This window comes from Sapajus apella, unplaced genomic scaffold (genome assembly GCF_009761245.1).
Source record: "Sapajus apella isolate SASKATOON/1434 unplaced genomic scaffold, GSC_monkey_1.0 scaffold60, whole genome shotgun sequence".
Classification (NCBI taxonomy): Eukaryota; Metazoa; Chordata; class Mammalia; order Primates; family Cebidae; genus Sapajus; species Sapajus apella.
The window spans coordinates 6,890,004-6,910,048 of record NW_022437000.1 but is presented as its reverse complement, the minus strand read 5'-3'; the positions used below and the strand labels follow the sequence as shown (position 1 = coordinate 6,910,048).

Here is a 20,045-nt window from a genome sequence, read left to right as displayed (position 1 = left end):
AGTCTTAAAGAGGGTGGTTCACTTTTTGATGGTCAACGATTTAGAAGTCTTAGAACTTATATTTCCTCTTGTTTATACTTTTAACATAGGGTTTATATGTACATTAAATATACTTGTGAATTAGTATTTAATGGCTATTTTTACAAATATCAACTTTATGCTAATAGAGGAAATGGCATCAGTGTGACCTTTAAGAAAGACTAACAACACCCAGAAGATTTAAATTCTCAAACCTGTGCCTCTGTTTTAGGATATAAGTATTATCACCATGAATTATACTTAATAAAGACTAGAAAAATGCTTTTAAATTATGGAATCTTAGATCATTTTCAGAGTGGGCCATCAGAAATGACTTAGCTTTATACTGTCAAAGGCTAAGATGGTCAAGTCATCTTCATTGTGTAGTGTACTTGCACGTTTATTTTTAGGACAAACACATTTGAACTTTATGAAATTTTTTTTTTTTTTTTGCATGTGGAATCTTAAGGATGACTAATTTTATACAGTAAAATCTGCCTCATTTACTCTTACATATGTTTAAGTATACTGGTATTAAAACATTCAAGAAAAGGATATTCATATAAAAATGCTACCTGAGATGCATAGACATGTCATCAAGTAGAGAAAGTGTTGCCCAATATTTTTGAGACAGTTTGGTTATTCTTAAAAATTGAAAACATAAGTTAATGAGATGACTAAATGGTAGATTATTTTGTGTGTGCATGCTAAGAAAAGTGCTATTGCTTTAGTTTTGAGCTCTTCAATGAGTCTAATTGTGGTAAGGAACAATATAAAATCAGTTTAAAGATCTTTAAAGGTAGAATTTTAAATAGGCATGTACTGTTAGTAAACATGTTAGCTACTCTAAAATCAAACATTTTATTTTCCTAAAGAATATAGGTTGCCTAAAAATCTTTTAATCTCTAAATACAGGTTAGCTGTAATTATTTCATGATTTTTTTTTCCAATGTAACTTTTTTTGGTGCAGATTCATGGTTCCTAAGTTCTGTATTCAAGTTTTTGGAAATGTTTATTTAAAAATTGTTCTATACAAGTGTTCAAAACATTGTATCTAAAGAGAGTAGCCTGGACTTAAAATATTTGAAATCAGCTTATGCGTGCCTTTTAATTTTTTTTAAGTTTCTTACTGCCACATATGGTGTGAAATGACAGTAAGTTGCTTAATGACATACTGCAGTGTCTGCTTGCTGTTGGAGACTCAGATGAGATGTTGAAATTGTTCTGTGCTTGGTAACTGACTCCTTTTCTCTTCCAGGCTAGGGGAAATAGGATGTAATTGTTAATAATATACACCACCCCGTCTTTAATGTGCTGCAACAATGTAGTAATTTTTTTTTTTTTTTAATTTGTTCCCACTGCCTTTGTGTACATAGAAAACTTAAAATTTTCTCCCAGTCTATTAGCAGTTAAGATGTTCCCTAATTTATTAAATATGCCTTCATTCACAATTTGCTTAAGGTTATTCTTGATGCATTATAGAATTAACTATGACTTTGTTTATTTTTATTACAGTATTTATGTAGTTACTGACATTTATATTGTGGTTTGCAGAATTATCAATTGTATAAACTAAACCTTTAAATTAGCTTGGTGTGAGGACTCTTTAATGCTTTAAATTGGGGAAGGGGTTTGTAGTGTGAGATTTTACTTACTTCATTTTCCCTTATGAAGATGCAGCAAATCAGACTGTTTCTATCCTCAGTTATCTACCTATTCATTTACCGTGCTAGTGTTTGTCCATAACTTTTTTTGTATCACTACCTGTCCTAGGTTTAGCAGTATCTTAAGAATTTTCAATGGTTTGTATTTTTTAAATTTTCTAAGTATAGTAAGCATAGAATGCTGGCTTAGTTGAACTCTACGTATCATTTCTGATGCCCCATTTTATCCTAAGGAGACTGTCACTTAACTGACATTTCTCCAAAGCTATTTCTATCCATTAGAGCATCTGTTTTCAGTTGTCTCAATTTTCTGCATCTTTACACCCAAAACCATTCGTCTGTTTTGTATTAATGGGCATGAGAAATACTGAAGACAGGCTTCGTTTTTGAGGCTCTCCTCCCCCCTCCAGGAGAGCCTTGTGAGCACACACTGCAGTGTTAATAGAGGACCTCAAGGGACTGCTGAAGGTAAACAAGGCCTCAATCTAGAAGTCTAGAATGAGTGTGGAAGCCCAAGCAGTAGGCCCTACTTTGTTGATTTGTTGAATTGCCATTCAACAGTGGTCTTGACTCTTTCACCTTTGTTGTCTGTAACGTTTTTGTTTACTCTTGTGTTATTTTTGGCTTCTAACATTCAGTTGTCCATGATGATTGAAAATGTAGTGGTGCAGTAACCTAGAAGGTTTGCATTTGCTGATAAACTACACTGTTCATTTCGTATATAGCCTTAAGATGAATAGATTGTATTTATCTGTCGATTCTAGAGTAACTGATGTGGTGCTGGAAAACAGAGGTGGGAGATACAGAAGACCTAATAGAAATTTAAGGGGTGGGTGTGTGAGAAAGAATGAGTTGCTTGCTCCATTAAGTATTTCTTTGGAACTTTCTTCTGATTTTACAAAGTAATACAAATCAGAATGCTTGCTTTTACATCTATGCAAGTGTTCCAGAAATTGAATGATAAGTGCTTTTATACCTAAGTCATCATTGGGTTTAGAAATTAAAACTTCATTGGAAGTCATACTTGAAGATTGCTCTTTTCCTGAACCTCCAGTGGTTGATGAGAGGATGCTGGGACAGTTCTATTTTTGTACTTTTCTTGTTTTTTGCTCTGTCCCTAAAGAGCCAGTACATTAGACAATAACTCCAATGATACAGCTGTTTTCTCTCATCACTGTTTTTGCATCAGTGCTATAAAAGTGTATGTTTTTAATAGGGCCAGTATAAGTTTTCTAAGATTGCTACAACTGTTGATTACCAAATCTAAGTTCATTAGGGTTAAAATAAAATGGGTTTGTTTGCCATTTGGATGATATATTCTCATTTTCTAGGTTTTCACTTTGGATTACAGACTTGACAAGTAGAATAAGAGTGAACAAAATGATACATTATTGCAGTTTGTTTTAAGTGCTGTTGAAGCTTTTATTAAGTGGTATGAAGAGAAGGCGAAAAATGATTTTATGGACCCAGAAGAGGAGATCTGTTAAGATTGTTGTCAGAAGTTTTCCTTATAACAGTAGCATTCAACTTTTAAATTTTCATATATATTATGTCTGTATCAAATCAGTCTGAAGAGAGGAATCCTGTTTAGAGAGGTTAAATATTAGTGATGCAATCCAGAGTGCACAGCTAGCTGTTACCTGCTCCTTTATCTCCATCACACCTCTTAATTCAGCTTGGAATGATGAATGGAGTTTGGTCCTCCACACTTGGTTTGCACATAGAGATGACGTTTCATGCCAGGTGCACATGCTAGTTGGAGCCATTTGTATTTCCATGTGTGCTGTTTTTAATAATGCTGTAAAAGAAATTAGATGTTGAGCTTCAGATTAAAATGGATACTAGTGGAAAATGGGGTCTTTTTCATCCATAAGGAATATGTGACAGTCTGTAAGGTATGATTTGTCTCTAAACTTATCAGAGAAAAGAATGATTTTCTTTTGACCAAGAGCCTAATGTATTTTTCCTGCCAAACAAGTAGACTCTAATATAAAATGTTTCAGTGTTTTAACAATCTGAATTTCAGAAGCAGATGCGAGATGGGAGTTTAACAAAGTTGATTTTAAGAAAGGGCTTTATTTTCTTTTGTCAGGTCTTTTCCTCGAGGATAAATGGGGAAAATTAGATTTGCTAAAAGAGTCCTAAAAACTTCAGTGACTTGTATGAAATAAACAGCATACAATGCCAGGAAACAAAGGGTATGATTTTATGAGAGACTCAGAAGCTACATAGAAAATTTATGACTTGAACAACACTTAGTCAACACATACCAGATTTATTTTTGTGTAGTGTTGTAGTTAGATAAGCTTTTGTTTTTGTAGAAGTTCTGTTTCATACATCTTTTGAAATATATCCTAGAATAGATGGAATACTGTATAAGGAATATATAAGAAGTAACAATGAGTTCTGAAGACCAAAACATGCCCAGGAATTCAAAAGGGTAGGAACATAAAAACTTAGGTGCATTTTTCATTGGAGTTGGGGAAAGGCCAGAATTGATTCCACTCTTTTTAAGCTGGGATTATTATATTTGTTATCTCATTCTACATACTCAACTTTGTGTTAACTTTTATAACTCACTGTGGTATTCTTTGAAATTCCCAAATCCCTATTTGACTTTTCAGAACTTCCTCCTAAACTCTAGAACAGTGAAGTAACCCTCTGCTGAAATAAAATCTCATTTGATGTGGGCTTAAATACACCTGCTATAAGGATAGATTTCTGGAAATAAATTGACCATGATTCAAGGTGTGGTAAAGAAAAAAACAAGTTTTCCCAAGAATGTAATTGTAAAATGAAGTCCAAATACCAAGAGATATGACACTGATGTGATTGGTTCTTGGTTTGGCATGCTTGGGAAATTCTACTTTGTCTTGGCACATGCCAGTATGACCTACTTTTTGCCTGGCATGTTATACAATAGTAGATACAAATAGTTCTGAGGTGATGCCTTTGGTGGGGCTTTTAATTACCAAAATTACCATTAAATAGTAGAATGCTGACATCTTCAAAGACAGTTGCCACTGCTAATGGTTTTCACATAGTCTCCACTGAATCTGTTGACTGAAACTAAGCTGCGTATTCTTAACTTTATACCATATAATTTTTTGTGTAGGATTCCTTTTCAGTTAAATATGCACTATGTTTTGAAAAGGAAGCGATTTTAAAATATATATTTACATTTGTCCCAAGGTAAAACTTTAGTTTTGGATGTGAGACTGATTTACTGAAAATGTTATTTTTGGAAGCTGGGTTATTTTCAGACAATGCAAATTTCCTGTATTTCCACTAGTTTACTTGGAGAGGAGGATGTAGTGAGCCAAGAGGTCACAACTTAAATTTCACAATGTAGGTTTGTCAAAGGTACTGAGTACTCAGTGTTCTTTTAAAAGATCATTAAGCTAACTTTATATTCAGTGAGTTCCTTAAATGATATTTTAGCATATTAACTAGCCGTTTTCCACCCTTGTCAAGTTAGGAGTCATAGTGCCTGCTCCTTCCTGGTTTGTTGGTGCTTCCTGGGAATCAGCTGTTCAAATCGGTATACCGTGGTGGAGCCTGTTTTACAAATTTTTTTTTTCTCAGTTTAAAGGCTTATTTAAAATCCAGAAATTATGAAAGTTTTCTGCTCTCAAAGATCTGTTCGGAAGAGTGAGTGTATTCAGTATTTTGTATGCCTTAGTGTGTTTTCGATCTTCAACTAGTCTTCACAAGCTTTTACCACTCCAATTGAGATATATCGTAACTTAGACTAATGTTTTCAAAAACGGATACTTAAAAGCAACGCACCATGAAAATCTTCAGAAGTTATTAAAAAGAGTGAAAACAAGATGTTTTACCATACGTATTTTCTCCACTTGATCTTAGCCAAAAGGCCGAGAAGCGATCATATGTATTTTCTCTTTTAAATTTGGCATAGTGGATAATTGGTTTAAAATACATGTAATTTGTAGAATTACTCCTCAGTTTGAAACAAACCCTGGAGTAGATGTCATTAAATTTAAAAAACATGGGCATACGATATACTTTATTCCGTTTAATTTTTGATATTGAATCGTACATTTGTACTGTGCCTTATTTCTAGCGTGTTCTTCCTGCGGTTGAACGTGTAAAAATATTTTCATTGCGACTCGATTCGATGCTGCGGGGATGCTGGATCCGGGTAGGTGGACCGCGGCGCTCTCGAGATGCGGAGAAGCAAAGCTGGCCGCTAGTGGGCGCTGTGGCTCCGTGGAAGCCCCGGACGAGCGTCAGCGCCGGCGCTCGGCCGGGAAGTAGCGAGGAGTTCCTGCCAGCTCTGCACTGGGGTCTTGCGGACGCCGAGTGAGAATCACAAGCCTTGACTTTTCCATCTCACACCTTCTAAATCTCTGGTCACTTTCGGAAGCGCGCGTGTCTCCTAGAGGCTAGGGAGACGGTCTCCGCGGGCGTCTCTGTGCGGGCGACACGCAGGGAAAGCTGGGGGGCGCCGCCTTCCCGGGAGGCCAGGACGCAAAGGAGACGCCCGCGGAGAAGGCGGGAGGCGACGACGCTCAGGCCCTGATTACAGCAGCAAACTCCGGCGCCGCGTCGCGGGAATCGTCCTGCAATTCCCGGACCCACTCACTGAAGCTGAGCCGGAGCCTCCTGGTACCAAAATCAAGCGGGAAGCCCTCGCCGAGAGGCGTTGGGAGAAGCGCGCAGAAACCGGGAGCGCGAAGGGTGCGCGCGGAGTGCGAGTCCTGCACCGGGGCAGTGCTGCGTCGGCCGACGAGGACGCCGAGCGGAGCCTGTTGTCTTCCGCACCGCGCGAGGGACAGCCGCGCCTTCTGACTCCGCCGAGGAGGAAGGCGCCGCCGGGCGCTGGGACAGGTGGCCCGCTACTCGGCCGTCGCTGTTTCCACATCTGCACTGCGCCGAGGCCGCCTCTCGCCGCCCGGGGGGCGCCCTGTGCACGCGCCGGGAGCTTCTCCTGCCCGGCGTCTGCTCTGCTCCCGCGGCTCGCGGGGGCCGGGGGCGGGGCTCACCTGTCAGCCCGAGCCCCGCCTCCCGGCGCCCAATGTCGGGCGGGGAAGGCGGACGGACGGGCCAGCGGCCCAACCAGCGCGCGGCTGCTGAGCGGCGGGCCAATGGGCTTCGCGCTGTGGGGCGGGGCCCCGTGTTTATAGCGCTCTGACAGCGCGCTGGCCGCGCTGACTCTCCTCGGCAGGGACCGCGGCGCCGGCCGGAGCGAGGAGCTGCGCACGCAGCGGGTCCCGGCGCCCTCCCCGCACACAAAGGCCCGCGCGCGTCCGGAGTCCGCGGCGGGGACCGAGCTCCCTCCTGCCTGCCCTGAGGCCCGGGAGCCGCGGAGTGAGGAGGCTCCTGCGCGCCCGGAGGCGCCCTTCTCCGCGCTGCGCTTTGGGACATGGAACCGCGCCGACGCGGCGCCCGCGCGCTCGGGCCGCTGCCCGCTGCACTGGATCTATAGTCACAGGCGGCCCCGCTCGGGGCGCAGCGCCCGCCGCCCGCGCCGGCCGTCTCCGCTCCGGGTCTTTGTGTCCCACCCCGCTCCCGCCCCGCCGCCCCTCGCCCACCCGCCCGCAGCGGCCGGCCCGGCACCCTGGAGCGGCACGGGACTCGGCCGTCCGAGCTGCGTCCGGCGCGGCGCCCGAGAGCCCCCAGTCCGCCGCGCCGCTGCGCCCCGCGCGTGCGCTCCTGCCCCGCGCCCTGAGGGCCCCCGAGGGCGAGCGCACCTGGCCGGGCGACCCCTGGAGCTGCGCAGCGCGCCCCGGAGCTGCCTGCGGGCGCCTGCCGCCTTCCCCGCCTGTCTGCCCCGGAGGATTGGGGGTCCCGGCCTGCGTCCCGTCCGTCCCTTCTTGGTCCGGAGTGCGCGGAGCTGGGAGTGGCTTCGCCATGGCTGTGAGGAGGGACTCCGTGTGGAAGTACTGCTGGGGAGTTTTGATGGTTTTATGCAGAACTGCGATTTCCAAATCGATAGTTTTAGAGCCTATCTATTGGAATTCCTCGAACTCCAAGTAAGTGGCGTCCGCGATCCCCTTGGGTCCCCGCCCCGGGTCCGCCGCGCCGTCTGGGCGGGAGGAGGGGTCAGTCCGCGGGGCCTCGGAGCCTTTTTCTGGAACCTCTGTCTCTGTCGTCCCCCACTTCCATCCCCCGCCCCATTTCGCTAGGTGGAGACTCCTTTCTCGGCCTTCGAACCCGAGCGCCGGGGATGGAAAAGGAACTGCCTCTCCGCCTTTCCTCTTCCGAGCGCTCCCGGGTGCTAAAAGCTCCTAGCAGCTCGGGTGTCACGTCCGGGAAGGTGTCCGATGGCGATACCTGACCCTCTTCTGTTTTCGAGACGAAGGACATGGCCACAATCTAGGCTGGCGGGCGCGCAGGGACTGGCTGGCTCTGGAGAGAGGCGGAGATGCTGCGTTCGCGGGGAGCGCGGTCCAGGCCCCGCAGGCGGGCGGGCGACCGGGGTGGCAGGACGCGGGCCGCGGAGCGCGTCCTGGAGAGGGGAGCCTGGAGTCGCGGCGCTGACTGCAGAGCCCTGGAGCCGGTGCGCCTTGGCCCGGCGCCGCCAGCCCGAGGGTGCGCGGGGAGCTCGCTTGCTTCGCAGGAGAACTCGGGCGGCGAGCCCTCTCCTCCACGCCCCGGAGACCGGCCTTAGGCTTCTCTCGGAGGGCCCGCTGCTCTTCGGCCTCCCGTTTTGTTCCTAAGCCGGTAGCCGGCCTAATTGTAAGGCACGTTCTATAAAAGCTTGGGGCCCTGCCCAGTCGACACTGGTCCCGAAGCCCTGGGGACCCCTGGTAGGAATGGAATCCTTAGGATCATCAGACTTGCTCTTATCGGACGCCCCAGCCGGGAGCGAGCCGGGCTTTGTGCAGAGTAACTTTCAGTTTGGGCCACCAGAGTGCATTCAGATTTTAGAAAATGCCATCCCTAAATCTGTGTGGCCAAAACTCGGCGTCATCTGGACATTCAGCACTGCATATCACCTTATTTCGAGTCACAACCAAAAGATATTTTACAGAATCATGGAATTGTAGTCTTGGGAAACTTGGAGAAGTGTGCAGACATTAGCTGGCTTCTGGAGTAAACGTTTGCTATCAGAAGCAAAATCCATGGCCTAATTGAAGTTGACTAAGTTGGGCCTGGTTTTAGGAGAAAAGAAATGGGGGGCTGATTTAGAAATCACGTCTTAATTAAGGGAGTGTGTCTATTCTCTTAAAAGTGTTAAATTTCAAATTCGCTAACATGTTAACCAAGAATCCCTTCACGAAAAGGGCAAAAACGCTGGTTACCAATCGGTTTAAACAAATGTTTGCATGATGCTAGAAGGCACTTCCAACGCCGCTCATATGGAGAAGTTCCTTAGGGCAGCCTCGTCTGCTCTTGCGTGGATCTGATTTTTAATGTAGATTCTTGTATTTGCTGATGAAGTACTGGCGGCGGCCTCTTTGCTTCGAAGCCGGCTCGGAAGGCGCCAGGTGGAGCCGGAAGGAGCCGGGCTAGGACCTCGCGCAGCCGCGGGCCCCGGAGTCTGGGAGAGGCGGGTGGGCGAGGCGACCGGGGGAGCCCACGGGCGCCGTTGTGCGCCGGGTGCCTCCAGAGGTCACTCTTCCATGCGGAATCGCAGAGCGCCAGGCCTCGCCCCTCCCCCAGGTCGCCTGCACCAGCTTCTCTGCACTTTCACTGACCGGCTCTCTTTAGGGCTGATTTTTTTTTCCTATGAGGATTTAATATTTCTGTTTAAACCTAGTTGAAAGTAATTCCGTTAGCCTCTTAGCGTTTAGTTCTGTGTGTATGTGTTGTGTATCTTTATCTTTGCGTTATTATTAACTAGTAGTTTGTGTGTATCCGGTGGGAGAATTCGAAATACCTAGTTGAGGGAAAAAAAGGTAGAACAACCGTTATTTCAATCTAAGGTGTAGACATTAATAACTTCTTTTTGTAATGTGTCGGGGTGGGAGGGTGCTAGGAGGAGGTGACAGGTATTTACCCACCATCCTGATGATGATGATGGGTCTGTTTTTCCCAGCTGTGTCCAGACTTGGAGACCTTTGAGGGCCCTGCGTTTCGGGAAGCTTGCCCTTTGCGCGGCTGGGATTGCTGCTGCTGCCTTCTCCTCCTCAGCAGCATTTCTTTTAAAATTCTCTTGATAACGGCTTGCCTGGAGAACTGGAAAATGTGTCCCTGGAAAAGGTCTCCTTTGTAGCTGAATGTTAGCTCTAGAGATGAGAAACATTTCTTCCTGCAGGAGCCATAGGAAAGACCGCTCTCTAAGTTTTCGATGATGCATATAACCTCCTGATGCCAGGGGGTTGCTTTTCTTGGGGAAGTTGTATGTTTATTTCCAGGGGGAAGTTTCAGTAGATAAATATGATGTGGCAGGAAGGTAATCAAATGCATTGAAGTTTCACATCAGTTCTTATGAACTGTGGAACAATTCATTTGTAATGAAGCCGCCATCAGTAATTAGATTTGTTTCATTTAGAGGTCAGCTTTTTTAGCAGGTGGTCGACACAGGGAGCATGTGGCAGCTGTCTGGATACAGGGTCCAGAAACCCCTTTGTAAATTCAGCGTCTCGGTAGCTACTTTAATCACATTGTTGACTCTGCCATCCCTGACTGTATGTAATAATGGAAAGAAGTCTTGCGTGCTCCGAACAGTAGCTGCCCTGCTCGGTTATTCACATTGCTTTGATACGTTCTGGTAGAGTTGGGTCCATTGTAGCCATTTTGGTTGTTTAAAGTTGTTCTTTTTTAAGAAAAAAATTCAGCAGAGAACAGCAATGCCTAGCTTCCATTTTTAACACTTTAGTAGAACATTTTTTTCCAAGAGAGATATTTTTACTTAAAGTGGTGGGCTCTTTAAAAAAAAAGAAAAAGTATTAATTGTACTTTAATGTGAGCAAATCTGTATTCGTCTGGTGTTCTGGAATGTATAACACTGACTTTGTTGAAAATTTCGAGTACTAGTACCTTATGTCTGGGGGTTACCATTCCCTGTGCATCACATACTAGTTAGTTAACAAAGCATTTTGCTTTTTCTATGTAATTTTTTTTCCTATATAATAATACTGGATTTCTGATACTAATTGACTTGATACAAAAGAATGGCTGGATAATATCCAGATAACATATAATACATGGGCTTCACCACAATCAGGCTCTGCATAAATACAGACCTGTCAGAGATTGATAAAATAAACTACAATGGATAGTGCTGTTTAAACAGCCCATTCAATAACATATATAAGCCAGCCTGCCTTCCATTGTGTCTGAAATTCTTATTTTTGTAGGTAAACAAATGCACATTCAGCACTGATTGAATAGCCCCTTGAACTGTGCTCCACAGTTTGCCTTTGGGTTAATCTTGTCGGTTTTAATATAGAGAGAAAAAAGCTCCAAGCACCAGGGGTGGAATTGTTAGTGCTTTCACATCCACATTCCTCACATTTTGTCAGGATGATAAACTGTAGGTAATGGACTGTCGTTGTTCTACAGGACAAGTGAGCCAGGCAGAGCACAAAGACCAAGCTAAAGCGATACCTCACAACATGCTTGGTAGCCTTCTTTTCAGATGAGAATTTATTTGAGAATCATGTGTCTAGGGACTGCACATCTTGACCTCAACAATTACAGCCTCAAGCCCCAGAAACAGGAGCTGGAGGTTAAGATGATTTGTTAAGCTCTTGGTTCTAAATCTTTTACAAAGCATAAGCTGTTGACATTTGTTCTGCCGATGCAAAGAAATGCAAATGACTCCAACATTTCTAAAGGTTTCTGACTTAAGCTAAAGTATGTGGACAGGTGAATTAGCCATCGGCCTGGAGACCAGCTAAAAACTGCATGTTTGAATGGTTTCTCCATAGAGTCAGCTGAAGAACAACTGGTAGATTTCTATTAATTCTCATAAAATCTCTTGTCCGTAAACTTACTGAGGTGTATCCTTCGGCTGGTGGATCAGTGAGATAATTGCCTTCAGACGGACATTGCAACTGGAGCAACTAAATCCTTGCTGTCTTTACTTCCACCAGAATCTTCCAGGTAGCTCCTGAGAGCTTCAGTGTGACACCTAACTTCCAGCAACGTTTTAGAGTGCGTTCACCTAATGGGAAACTATTTGAGATCCCAGCGTGACTGCAGTAATGCGTCATAGGAATGGGAGTGGCAGGGAGAAAGGAGACAGCGATTGTAGACCCTAATACAAAAATGTTTAGGAAAGATACTGCTTTTAACATTTTATGAAAACTTCGTTCTTAAAATACTTAATTGCAAATTAGACAAAAAGAAGCGCTCTTCTAAGGAAGATGATGAAACTGGTCCTCCTATCAGCCTAATCTCTGCCTGCCTTTGCTGCTGACATAAAGAACCTGTTTTTCAGGTCACTTATTATATATCTACATAGATTTGCTTATGAGCTCACCCTTTGTGTAGCAGAGTAGAGCCTTAAAGAGAAGTGTTCAACTGTTTAAAATATTTTGATTAAAATATGCAGACCCATAGAACTATAAGCTTCTAGTCAGGAATTAGCTCTTTCAGAGAAGAGCTCCCCCCTTCTTTTTAAGGGGGGAATTAGAAAGGGGCTGGGGGAGGAATATAAGAACAGCAAAGAAGGAAGGAGAGCAAATGGGACGTGTTCCGAACAGCTTGGAAAAACTCCTGTGGCTTCATTGTCTCTATAAAGCCAAAGAATACAAAGACATAAGCAATTCAGCCCTTCTCCCATGATGGAAGATGTAAACCGTTGACATGCCTCCCCTGTTTAACTTGTTTAATTCTCATTTTAAATTCAGCACGATACTAGCCGTGTGAACTCCGAAGATTTCTTTAGTAATCCATTTTGTAGTTCCGAATCAAAAACAAAGTGAAAGGGTCTGACACAATTTGCTTTTATTTTTAGGCAAATCAACCCTGGTCATAGTTAATAAGGGGATTACAACTCAGACTAGGTCTTTACAGATGTGATGTAAATCAAGGGCAGAGTATAAAGAAACTGATCCCTTTTGATTGAAGTATGGTAAAAAGGCATAGAGAAACTAGCAGTAGTAATCTGATTGTATGGCAATAAAACCACCATTTTCTGTCTTTCAGATAAAAATAATGTGGTAAATCCATGCAGTTCATAAGATGTAAAGGCAGATGAAGGGTGAAGCCATGGCAACATATAGATTAGCTTGATGTTAGAAATGACACGTCTCTGAAAAGGGCGCGGGACGAAGGCCCTTGCCTCCAGGCTGTTGGGCATTATGTGAGAACCACATAGACTTGGAAACTGGGATTAGGAAGTATGAAAGCTCTACTTGTGGCCTGGGATGGCTGAGGCGGTAAAGAAAAGCTGCTCAGTTCTTGCTCATTGGTGGTGGATAATATGGCAAAGGTAGATTTCATTGACCGCCTTTTTGATAGATTGAGATTGGGGCTGATTAAAACTTCAGATCACTGCAGTTGTTAGGGCCTGGGAGATTTTCCTTTTTAACTCCTGGCCTAACAGCGGCAGCCGTTCTGTAGGATTAACTGCACTTCGCGTTTGTTGCCTTAATCTATTTGGGCTTCAGACAGGGACATGCTGGGAAGGAGCAGAGTAGAGGGGATAGGTAGGGCTGGGGTTATCTGAAAAGAAAACAGAGACCTTTTGATTTCAGCCATCTTTTCAGACCCGGCTCCCTCTCCCGCTGCATGTGAGAAGCAAAGGTAAACAGGACACATTGTCCCTCTCCCTCAGCCACAGAGCTCTTCCGTGAGTTCTGTCTTTCCCACCCCGGAAAAAAAAAGATAGGATAAAATTTTTAAAAGGGGCGGGGGGAATTTAGTTTTAATTCAAATGAGTATTAATCCAATATGCCAAAAACAGTGAGCTCTACCTAGATATAATTTTACTCGTAAATGTGAGTCTTAACCTTTGAGTTGAATGGGATAGGCTACCTTAGCGTGAGTTACAGGATTATAAAAACATTAGTGGTGCCTAGCCTTAAAGTCAAAAACAAAAAAATTCTCTGTGCTCTTGACTCTTACCGCCCTCTGTCCTGAACAACCTTGTAAATAAGCTAGACTTTTGTTTTTGCCTTCCACGCTTTCCATTTCAGTCATTAAACAAAATAAGCCATTGAAACCATGATTGGGTTCCATGCAGAGTTGACATCCACAACTGGGTCAAGCCAGAAGGAAATACTTGGATTGCCCCCCTATTCGGCATTACAGGAAAGTCTCAGCACTTCTTCGGGGAGTCTTAACTCTCAAGACATTGAAAATGCCAAAGGCTGCAAACACCCTAAGTCTCTTTCTTGATGGAGTGGGTCTTGGGTGTGTTTTACAAAGGGGAATTCAGTGCTTTTTTTTTGTTTGTTTTTTCTTAACAGCAACATGGGCCCTTCTAGACTCTTGGATTCTAAGTGTCTAACGGAAAAGGGTCGTTAATCACAAATATATTGTGGACCCATTTCACTGATTTTATTCCAAATTCTCAACTGACTTAACCATCTGTTTGGGGCTATAGATACATTGCCTTTGTTGCCTGTTTTTCTCATTACTATGGTAATTGCGACAGTCATTACTATGTAGCTTTCATAGATTAAAAACATTTTTAAAGTATTGCACATAGGCTGGCCATATCCAGCGCCTGCTACTTTACCTTCTTTTCCTAACTTAATTCAGCAGTCTGTATCAATAGATCCATTTCATTTGTCTAGCTTCATCAGAGAAGGGATACCCCTGATTTACAAGCTAGTCACATCCAAGCACCTTGCATTCTACACTTGACAATGATTGCTAATGGCCCATTCAACTAAAGTATTTGCTTGTTAACAGGGAACCGAGCATGATAAATGTTCAGCAAGCTTGCTGCCTCCTTTAGCTTTTGAAACGCAGACTGGTGCATATTTATGGCAGGCAAATGACAAAAGAAAAAGCTGAATTGCCCTGGCCTCCAGCTTTCTGTCAGGAACAGGGTTAAAGTGATTAGGGGAGTCATTCAAGAAAGCCCTGCCATTTGTTTACTAACCTTCAGCCAACATTTAGCTTTGCAGTCTACCTGTGAGATGTTTCAGAAGTGTTAGAGATGAGGAAGGAGGACCTAGAAAACTAGTGAAAGGAGTAGATGACCAGTTATAAAGTGCTTGCCATGCACATCAAATGCCAGGTGAGCCTATTTCTGTTATTCCAGCAGAGAATCAGCAGTGGCTCTAGACTATTAACATATTTTCCTTTCATGTATAAATTCAAATATGTAATTCTAGTCCAAAGCATTCTGTGGTTGCTAAGTACATACTTGCTGATTTCAAATAAGAAAACATAGCAAGGGAAAGCTCTGTTAAACAAGTTGTTTCTGCCCTTAGTAATTCTCTAAACAAAATAGGAAGAAAAAGCGGAGAGTCGTGAAGTAGTAATGGTGTGCTCTTTTCATTCTCTAAAGCCTGAATAGGTAAGCGTTCAGACTCCTTTGTGGTGGGCATACAATTAGAGTGCTGGGAATTAACCACTGGTGTTCTGCCTTTATTAATTAATTTATGTTATTAGTTTTATTATTTATTTTATTGTTTTATGTTATTATAATTATTTATATTAGTAGTTTGGCTTTTCAATTTAAATATGTTCATCCAGTTTTCATTACAGTATTTGTGTCTGTCTTCCACTACTTGCTACCTGCGTCCCTGTTGCCACGGAGGCCTTAATCCATGTCTTCCACGTACACTCTCGTATGACCCCAGAGTAACTGTGAGTGCTCCCCAGACTTTTGAAACCAGTAGAGTCAACATATTTGTGTTTGAGGAAAGCCAGTAAGGCCTTCACGTTTTTGACAGGGGTGTGTGTGTAAATGGGGTGGGCGCAACTCCTTACCGTCTGCCTATTTTACCCTTGTTCCCAGTCCACACTCCCTGCAGGGCACCTAACCTGTGTACATAGCAAAGAATTTCCGACCTTCAGAGCCAGAACTGTTTCTCAATTGATCTCTTCCAGCCTTGGGTTATAGCTGATGAATTATAATCCTTGCTGTTTCCACACCTTTACCTGGCTTACCGTGGCCCCAAAACATTTGCCCAGAATCAGAATTGCCTAATGAGTGAGGAGGGTAGGGCAAATCATGTTCAAGACCAGCTAAGAATGTACCTAGCTGCAGAAGAAGTTAGAAAATGCCACGTTTTACTTACCTACCAGAACTGTATTTGGGGTACATTTTAGATTTTGTTAAAAAAGCAAGCTCTTGGCCGGGCGCGGTGGCTCAAGCCTGTAATCCCAGCACTTTGGGAGGCCGAGGCGGGTGGATCACGAGGTCAAGAGATCGAGACCATCCTGGTCAACACGGTGAAACCCCGTTTCTACTAAAAATACAAAAAATTAGCTGGGCATGGTGGCGCGTGCCTGTAATCCCAGCTACTCAGGAGGCTGAGGCAGGAGAATTGCCTGAACCCAGGAGGCGGAGGTTGTGGTGAGCCGAGATCGCGCCATTGCACTCCAGCCTGGGTAACAAGAGCGAAACTCCATCTCAAAAAAAAAAAAAAAAAAAAAAAAAAAAAAAAAAAAAAAAAAAAAAAGCAAGCTCTTGTAGGCCTTGAATCCCCCCTTTCTCTGGGAAAATGGATCATTATTGTAATGCACTGTCTAGTAGAATTCATTATTTCTCCTAGACATGTTCTCTCTCTTTATGACCTCTTTAAGTCACTCCATAATCCCACAGCACTTTGTACTTAGATGCCTCATACATAGAAAGAACCATAAACACAGTACATCATGATTGATATGCAAGTCTTCACGACTCTCCCTGTCCTAAAAGTCAGGGACACACCTTCTTCATTTCGTCAGTCCCTACTTCTGGCCAGCACTGGCATCCAGTATTAGTGGAATGGACAGGCAACCCAGATTTTTGTTAATGGCAGCTTACCCTGTCTTAACTGTCATCCTTCTGCTACTAGAGATGGATGAGACCTGAGACAATGGGACGGCTCAGACGTCCGTCCGTGGCTCTTGAAATTTAGAGCACCAGAATCCCCTGCAGGGCTTGAGAAAACAGGGGTTTCTGCCCTCCCCTACCCCCACCCCCCCAAGGTCTGGGGTGGGGCTTGAAGATGGACAGTTTAACAAGCTCTCAGGTGACGCTGGCACTGCTGCCTCAAGGCCACACTGAGAATCCTCACCCTACACCAGCCTTTTTGGGAAAACAGCGTAACATTAAAAGCTGTTTGGGATCTCTGAAGAAATCTCTGGTCCTTGACTTGCGGTCTCCGTTCTTGCTCTTGAACATCAGGGATCATCAGGGATCTAAACCATTGATGGTGGAGAATTTGTTGTTTATTTAACACGCAACTATTAAGTGTTAGGCCTGTTATTCGGCTCCAAGAATACAAGGCAGAGTGACCTCTACCCTCTAGATTTAAAGTCTAAGGCAGTAGAGAGAAGCCCAGGTGGGAGCAAGCACATTTAGAGGTGGGTGCCTGGTGCAAGGTGGGGACACGGAGGAAGGGAATGGGATTCACCCCTGGAGGGCCTGGAACAGCCCAGGGGAGGAGGAGCTTGAGTGTTGAAAGACTGTGGGCATCTCTAAGCAAAGTCATAGTAGACAGCTGAAATAAATAAAATAGTAAGCATGCCAAAGAAACAGTATTTCAGCCAAGGGCAGTGTGTGTCTGTCACGTCCACCTGCAAACTTGCTCCAGGATTCCCTACATCAGGCCATTGCTCAAAGACAGATCCCACACAGGGACAGCTAAGCCACTGTATTCAGCTACCTTTTCATGTGAGAATTGTCAGTACCTACTGCTTTTCAAAATGAGTATGATCATGGCTTAGTGAAGCAATTCAGTTTCGCAAAGACAGTAGGGCAAGTGCCATTGTAGTTTAAGGGCACATGCTTTAGAGTTTGGCTGTGTGAGTTCAGTCCTAGTTTAGCCATTTATTAGCTGTGTAGCTTTAGGAGCAGCATCCTTAGTGTCTCTCACTTGTCCCATTTCTAAAATAGGGACAATGACATAATGGTGCTGAATAAAAGAGTAACAAAATTTTGGTCAACATTAAGTGTACTTAAGGAGCTACGCTCTGTGATTGGCACAATGAACCTTGCAATACAATACCAGTTGTTACCAATAAAAATCAATAGAATGTACTGTGTGCCTGGTTGTGGTTCAATTTGCCTTTGTATACAAGGAAAAAATTAAAATACTCTGTTAATAAAGACTGTAGCATAATACTTTCACCTTAAACTCTTTGATGTTAATTTATTTTGTTTACCTGCCAAACTTCTACTCATTCCTTATTTCTGCTAAGTGAAGCACCCTTTGTATTTCTTTTGTCCTGCTAAATTAGGTTCTGTCTTCTCTTCTTATCTCCTCTGTACTTCTCTACCTTTGGTGCTTTGTTATAACACTTATAACCCTGGACTTTCTCATTCAGCTGTGCAAGTATGGATGGAGATGAGGCTCTGTCTGAATTCGTTTTGTGTATTCTAGTACAGGTACTGTGAGCAGTTGGGTTGTTGAATGAATACATGAATTCAACCTGTAGAGATGGGCAGTGTTGCATTTTTTACATTGATATTCATGATATTTCTTATTTAGAAAACTGCTTAACTGATGGACGTTGTTTTATGTAACAGCATTTTGTTTATAGTACTCACTATATGACAGCTGCTTTTCTAACTGCCTGACAAATACTCCTGAAACCTTCATGGTAACCATATGAGTGAGGAAAGTAGTTTTATTATGTCCATAATACCAAGGGGGAGACTGCGGCCAAATTGGTTAATTAACTTAGCCAAAGTCATACTGAGCTAATAAGTGGATTTAAACCCAGCTACTCTGGGGCCCTCTTCTTAATCCTCTGCCTCTCCTGCTTATGCTGTTGCAGGGAGTATTCATCATCATATATCTAAATTAAGCATTCATTTGCTTAAAGCAGTGCATACATGATGGATAAAAAAGTTTGGGGTATAATTGGTATAATTCTTTCATTATCCATTTTGATTTATAGTCACTTTCTTATGATGGTCGTGTAGTTTTAAATGGAGCCTTTGAATCTTTGATATAATAAGGTTATATCAAATCTTGGGTATAATAAGGTTATACCCAATGGAACAGAATAATCAGCCCATTTAAGGGATGACTAGAGAGTTATTACAATATATAATGGTCATGCATATATTATTATTCCTTTGACTGTTAACATTTTCTTTTTAAAAGTTTAAACATTTGATGGTTTCTTGTGGGGAGAAAAAGAGGTCAGATTTTTGAGGGGAGATCCATTTGGTGAGATGCTGAGTGTATGTCAAGCTAAGGAGATAGTATGACATCTTTTTTAGAGTCTAGTCACAATTAAATGCCATTTTATTTTGGATTTTGGGATCCATGCCAGCTTCCAGCTTGTCAGAGCTGAGAAGACTCAAATCAAGTCCAGGCCTATTTCTACAGCAAACTGGGATTCTGGCTTCTTGCCTGTGGATTCATTCAGTACAGCCCATCTGGCTTTTGATGTTCTGCAAGTTTGGAGCCATTTGTTTAAGGAAGCCAGGCGGTGAATATTGGTGGGCCTGGGGTTCTCTTGATTCCAAGTGGTGCCTCTTGGTTTGCATTTTCACCATGCTTAGCATCTGCCTACCTGGAGAGCATGCAGCCGCCGGCTAGAGGTCTCCACAACCACATTTTCATGCCTTTCAGAACGCAGGCCCCAGCATATCTTCCTTCCCCCTCCTCGTCCAGTTCCTTTCATGCAGTTCTCAGTAGCTGCTTGTTTGAATCACTTACAATATTTAACTTCTGGGGTGTTTTTGGGTTTTGGTCAAGGTAATTCCAGGCTGGATGTGGTGACTAAGCAGGAAATAAATGGATCATCCACAGAGGTACAGTGGAGCGTTGTTTCCATTTTCCCAAGGTACACAGTTGTGGGGGTGATCTGTATGGAAGTCAGGAACCCCATCTGACTTTGCTCCTTTTTGATGTTAGCAGTATAGACCTGGTTGTTTTGTAGTCTGCTTTGTTTTTCTTCCTTCTCTTTCCCAACTTCACTGGCTGTGGCAAAGCCCTGAGACGTGCAGGAAAATGTCTCTGTCATACGCCCACGGCAGACCCAGCCCTGACCCTCCTCTGGAGCCCAGGAAGGAGGAATCTGTGAGGCAGCCATTTAGCTGCTTGTCAAGCAGTTGCACACAGCCTTGTAAACTGTGTTACTAGGCTGATTATGCTTGACTGGCAAGGCGAATCTTACAGCAAGAGAGAACTTGGGAGAGTGGTATCTCATCTTATGCCTTATTAATTTGTTCGTTCTCTAATTACACAGACACCTATTGAGCACCTATTTATGTAACGAACCTGGTGGTTGGTGGGGGCAAGGGGGAGGGTCCCATGGTAAACAAAACACTCAATCCTGGAGGAGCAGGAATGGCAGTCCCTTGCCGGGCTGTTGGCCCCA

General features: G+C 43.6%; 1 protein-coding gene and 1 pseudogene across 1 annotated transcript in view; one reads left to right on the top strand and one right to left on the bottom strand.

Moving 5' to 3' along the window:
* Nucleotides 1–5,411: 5,411 nt before the first annotated feature.
* Nucleotides 5,412–5,569, bottom strand: LOC116528939 (annotated as a pseudogene).
* Nucleotides 5,570–6,832: 1,263 nt separating this feature from the next.
* Nucleotides 6,833–20,045, top strand: part of EFNB2 (ephrin B2) — a 45,215-nt gene continuing 32,002 nt past the window's right edge. Inside the window, exon 1 of the mRNA XM_032246195.1 lies at nucleotides 6,833–7,678. Within this exon, the coding sequence (XP_032102086.1) occupies nucleotides 7,557–7,678 (122 nt within the window). The 5' untranslated portion in view covers nucleotides 6,833–7,556. The remainder of the gene's footprint in view (nucleotides 7,679–20,045) is intronic.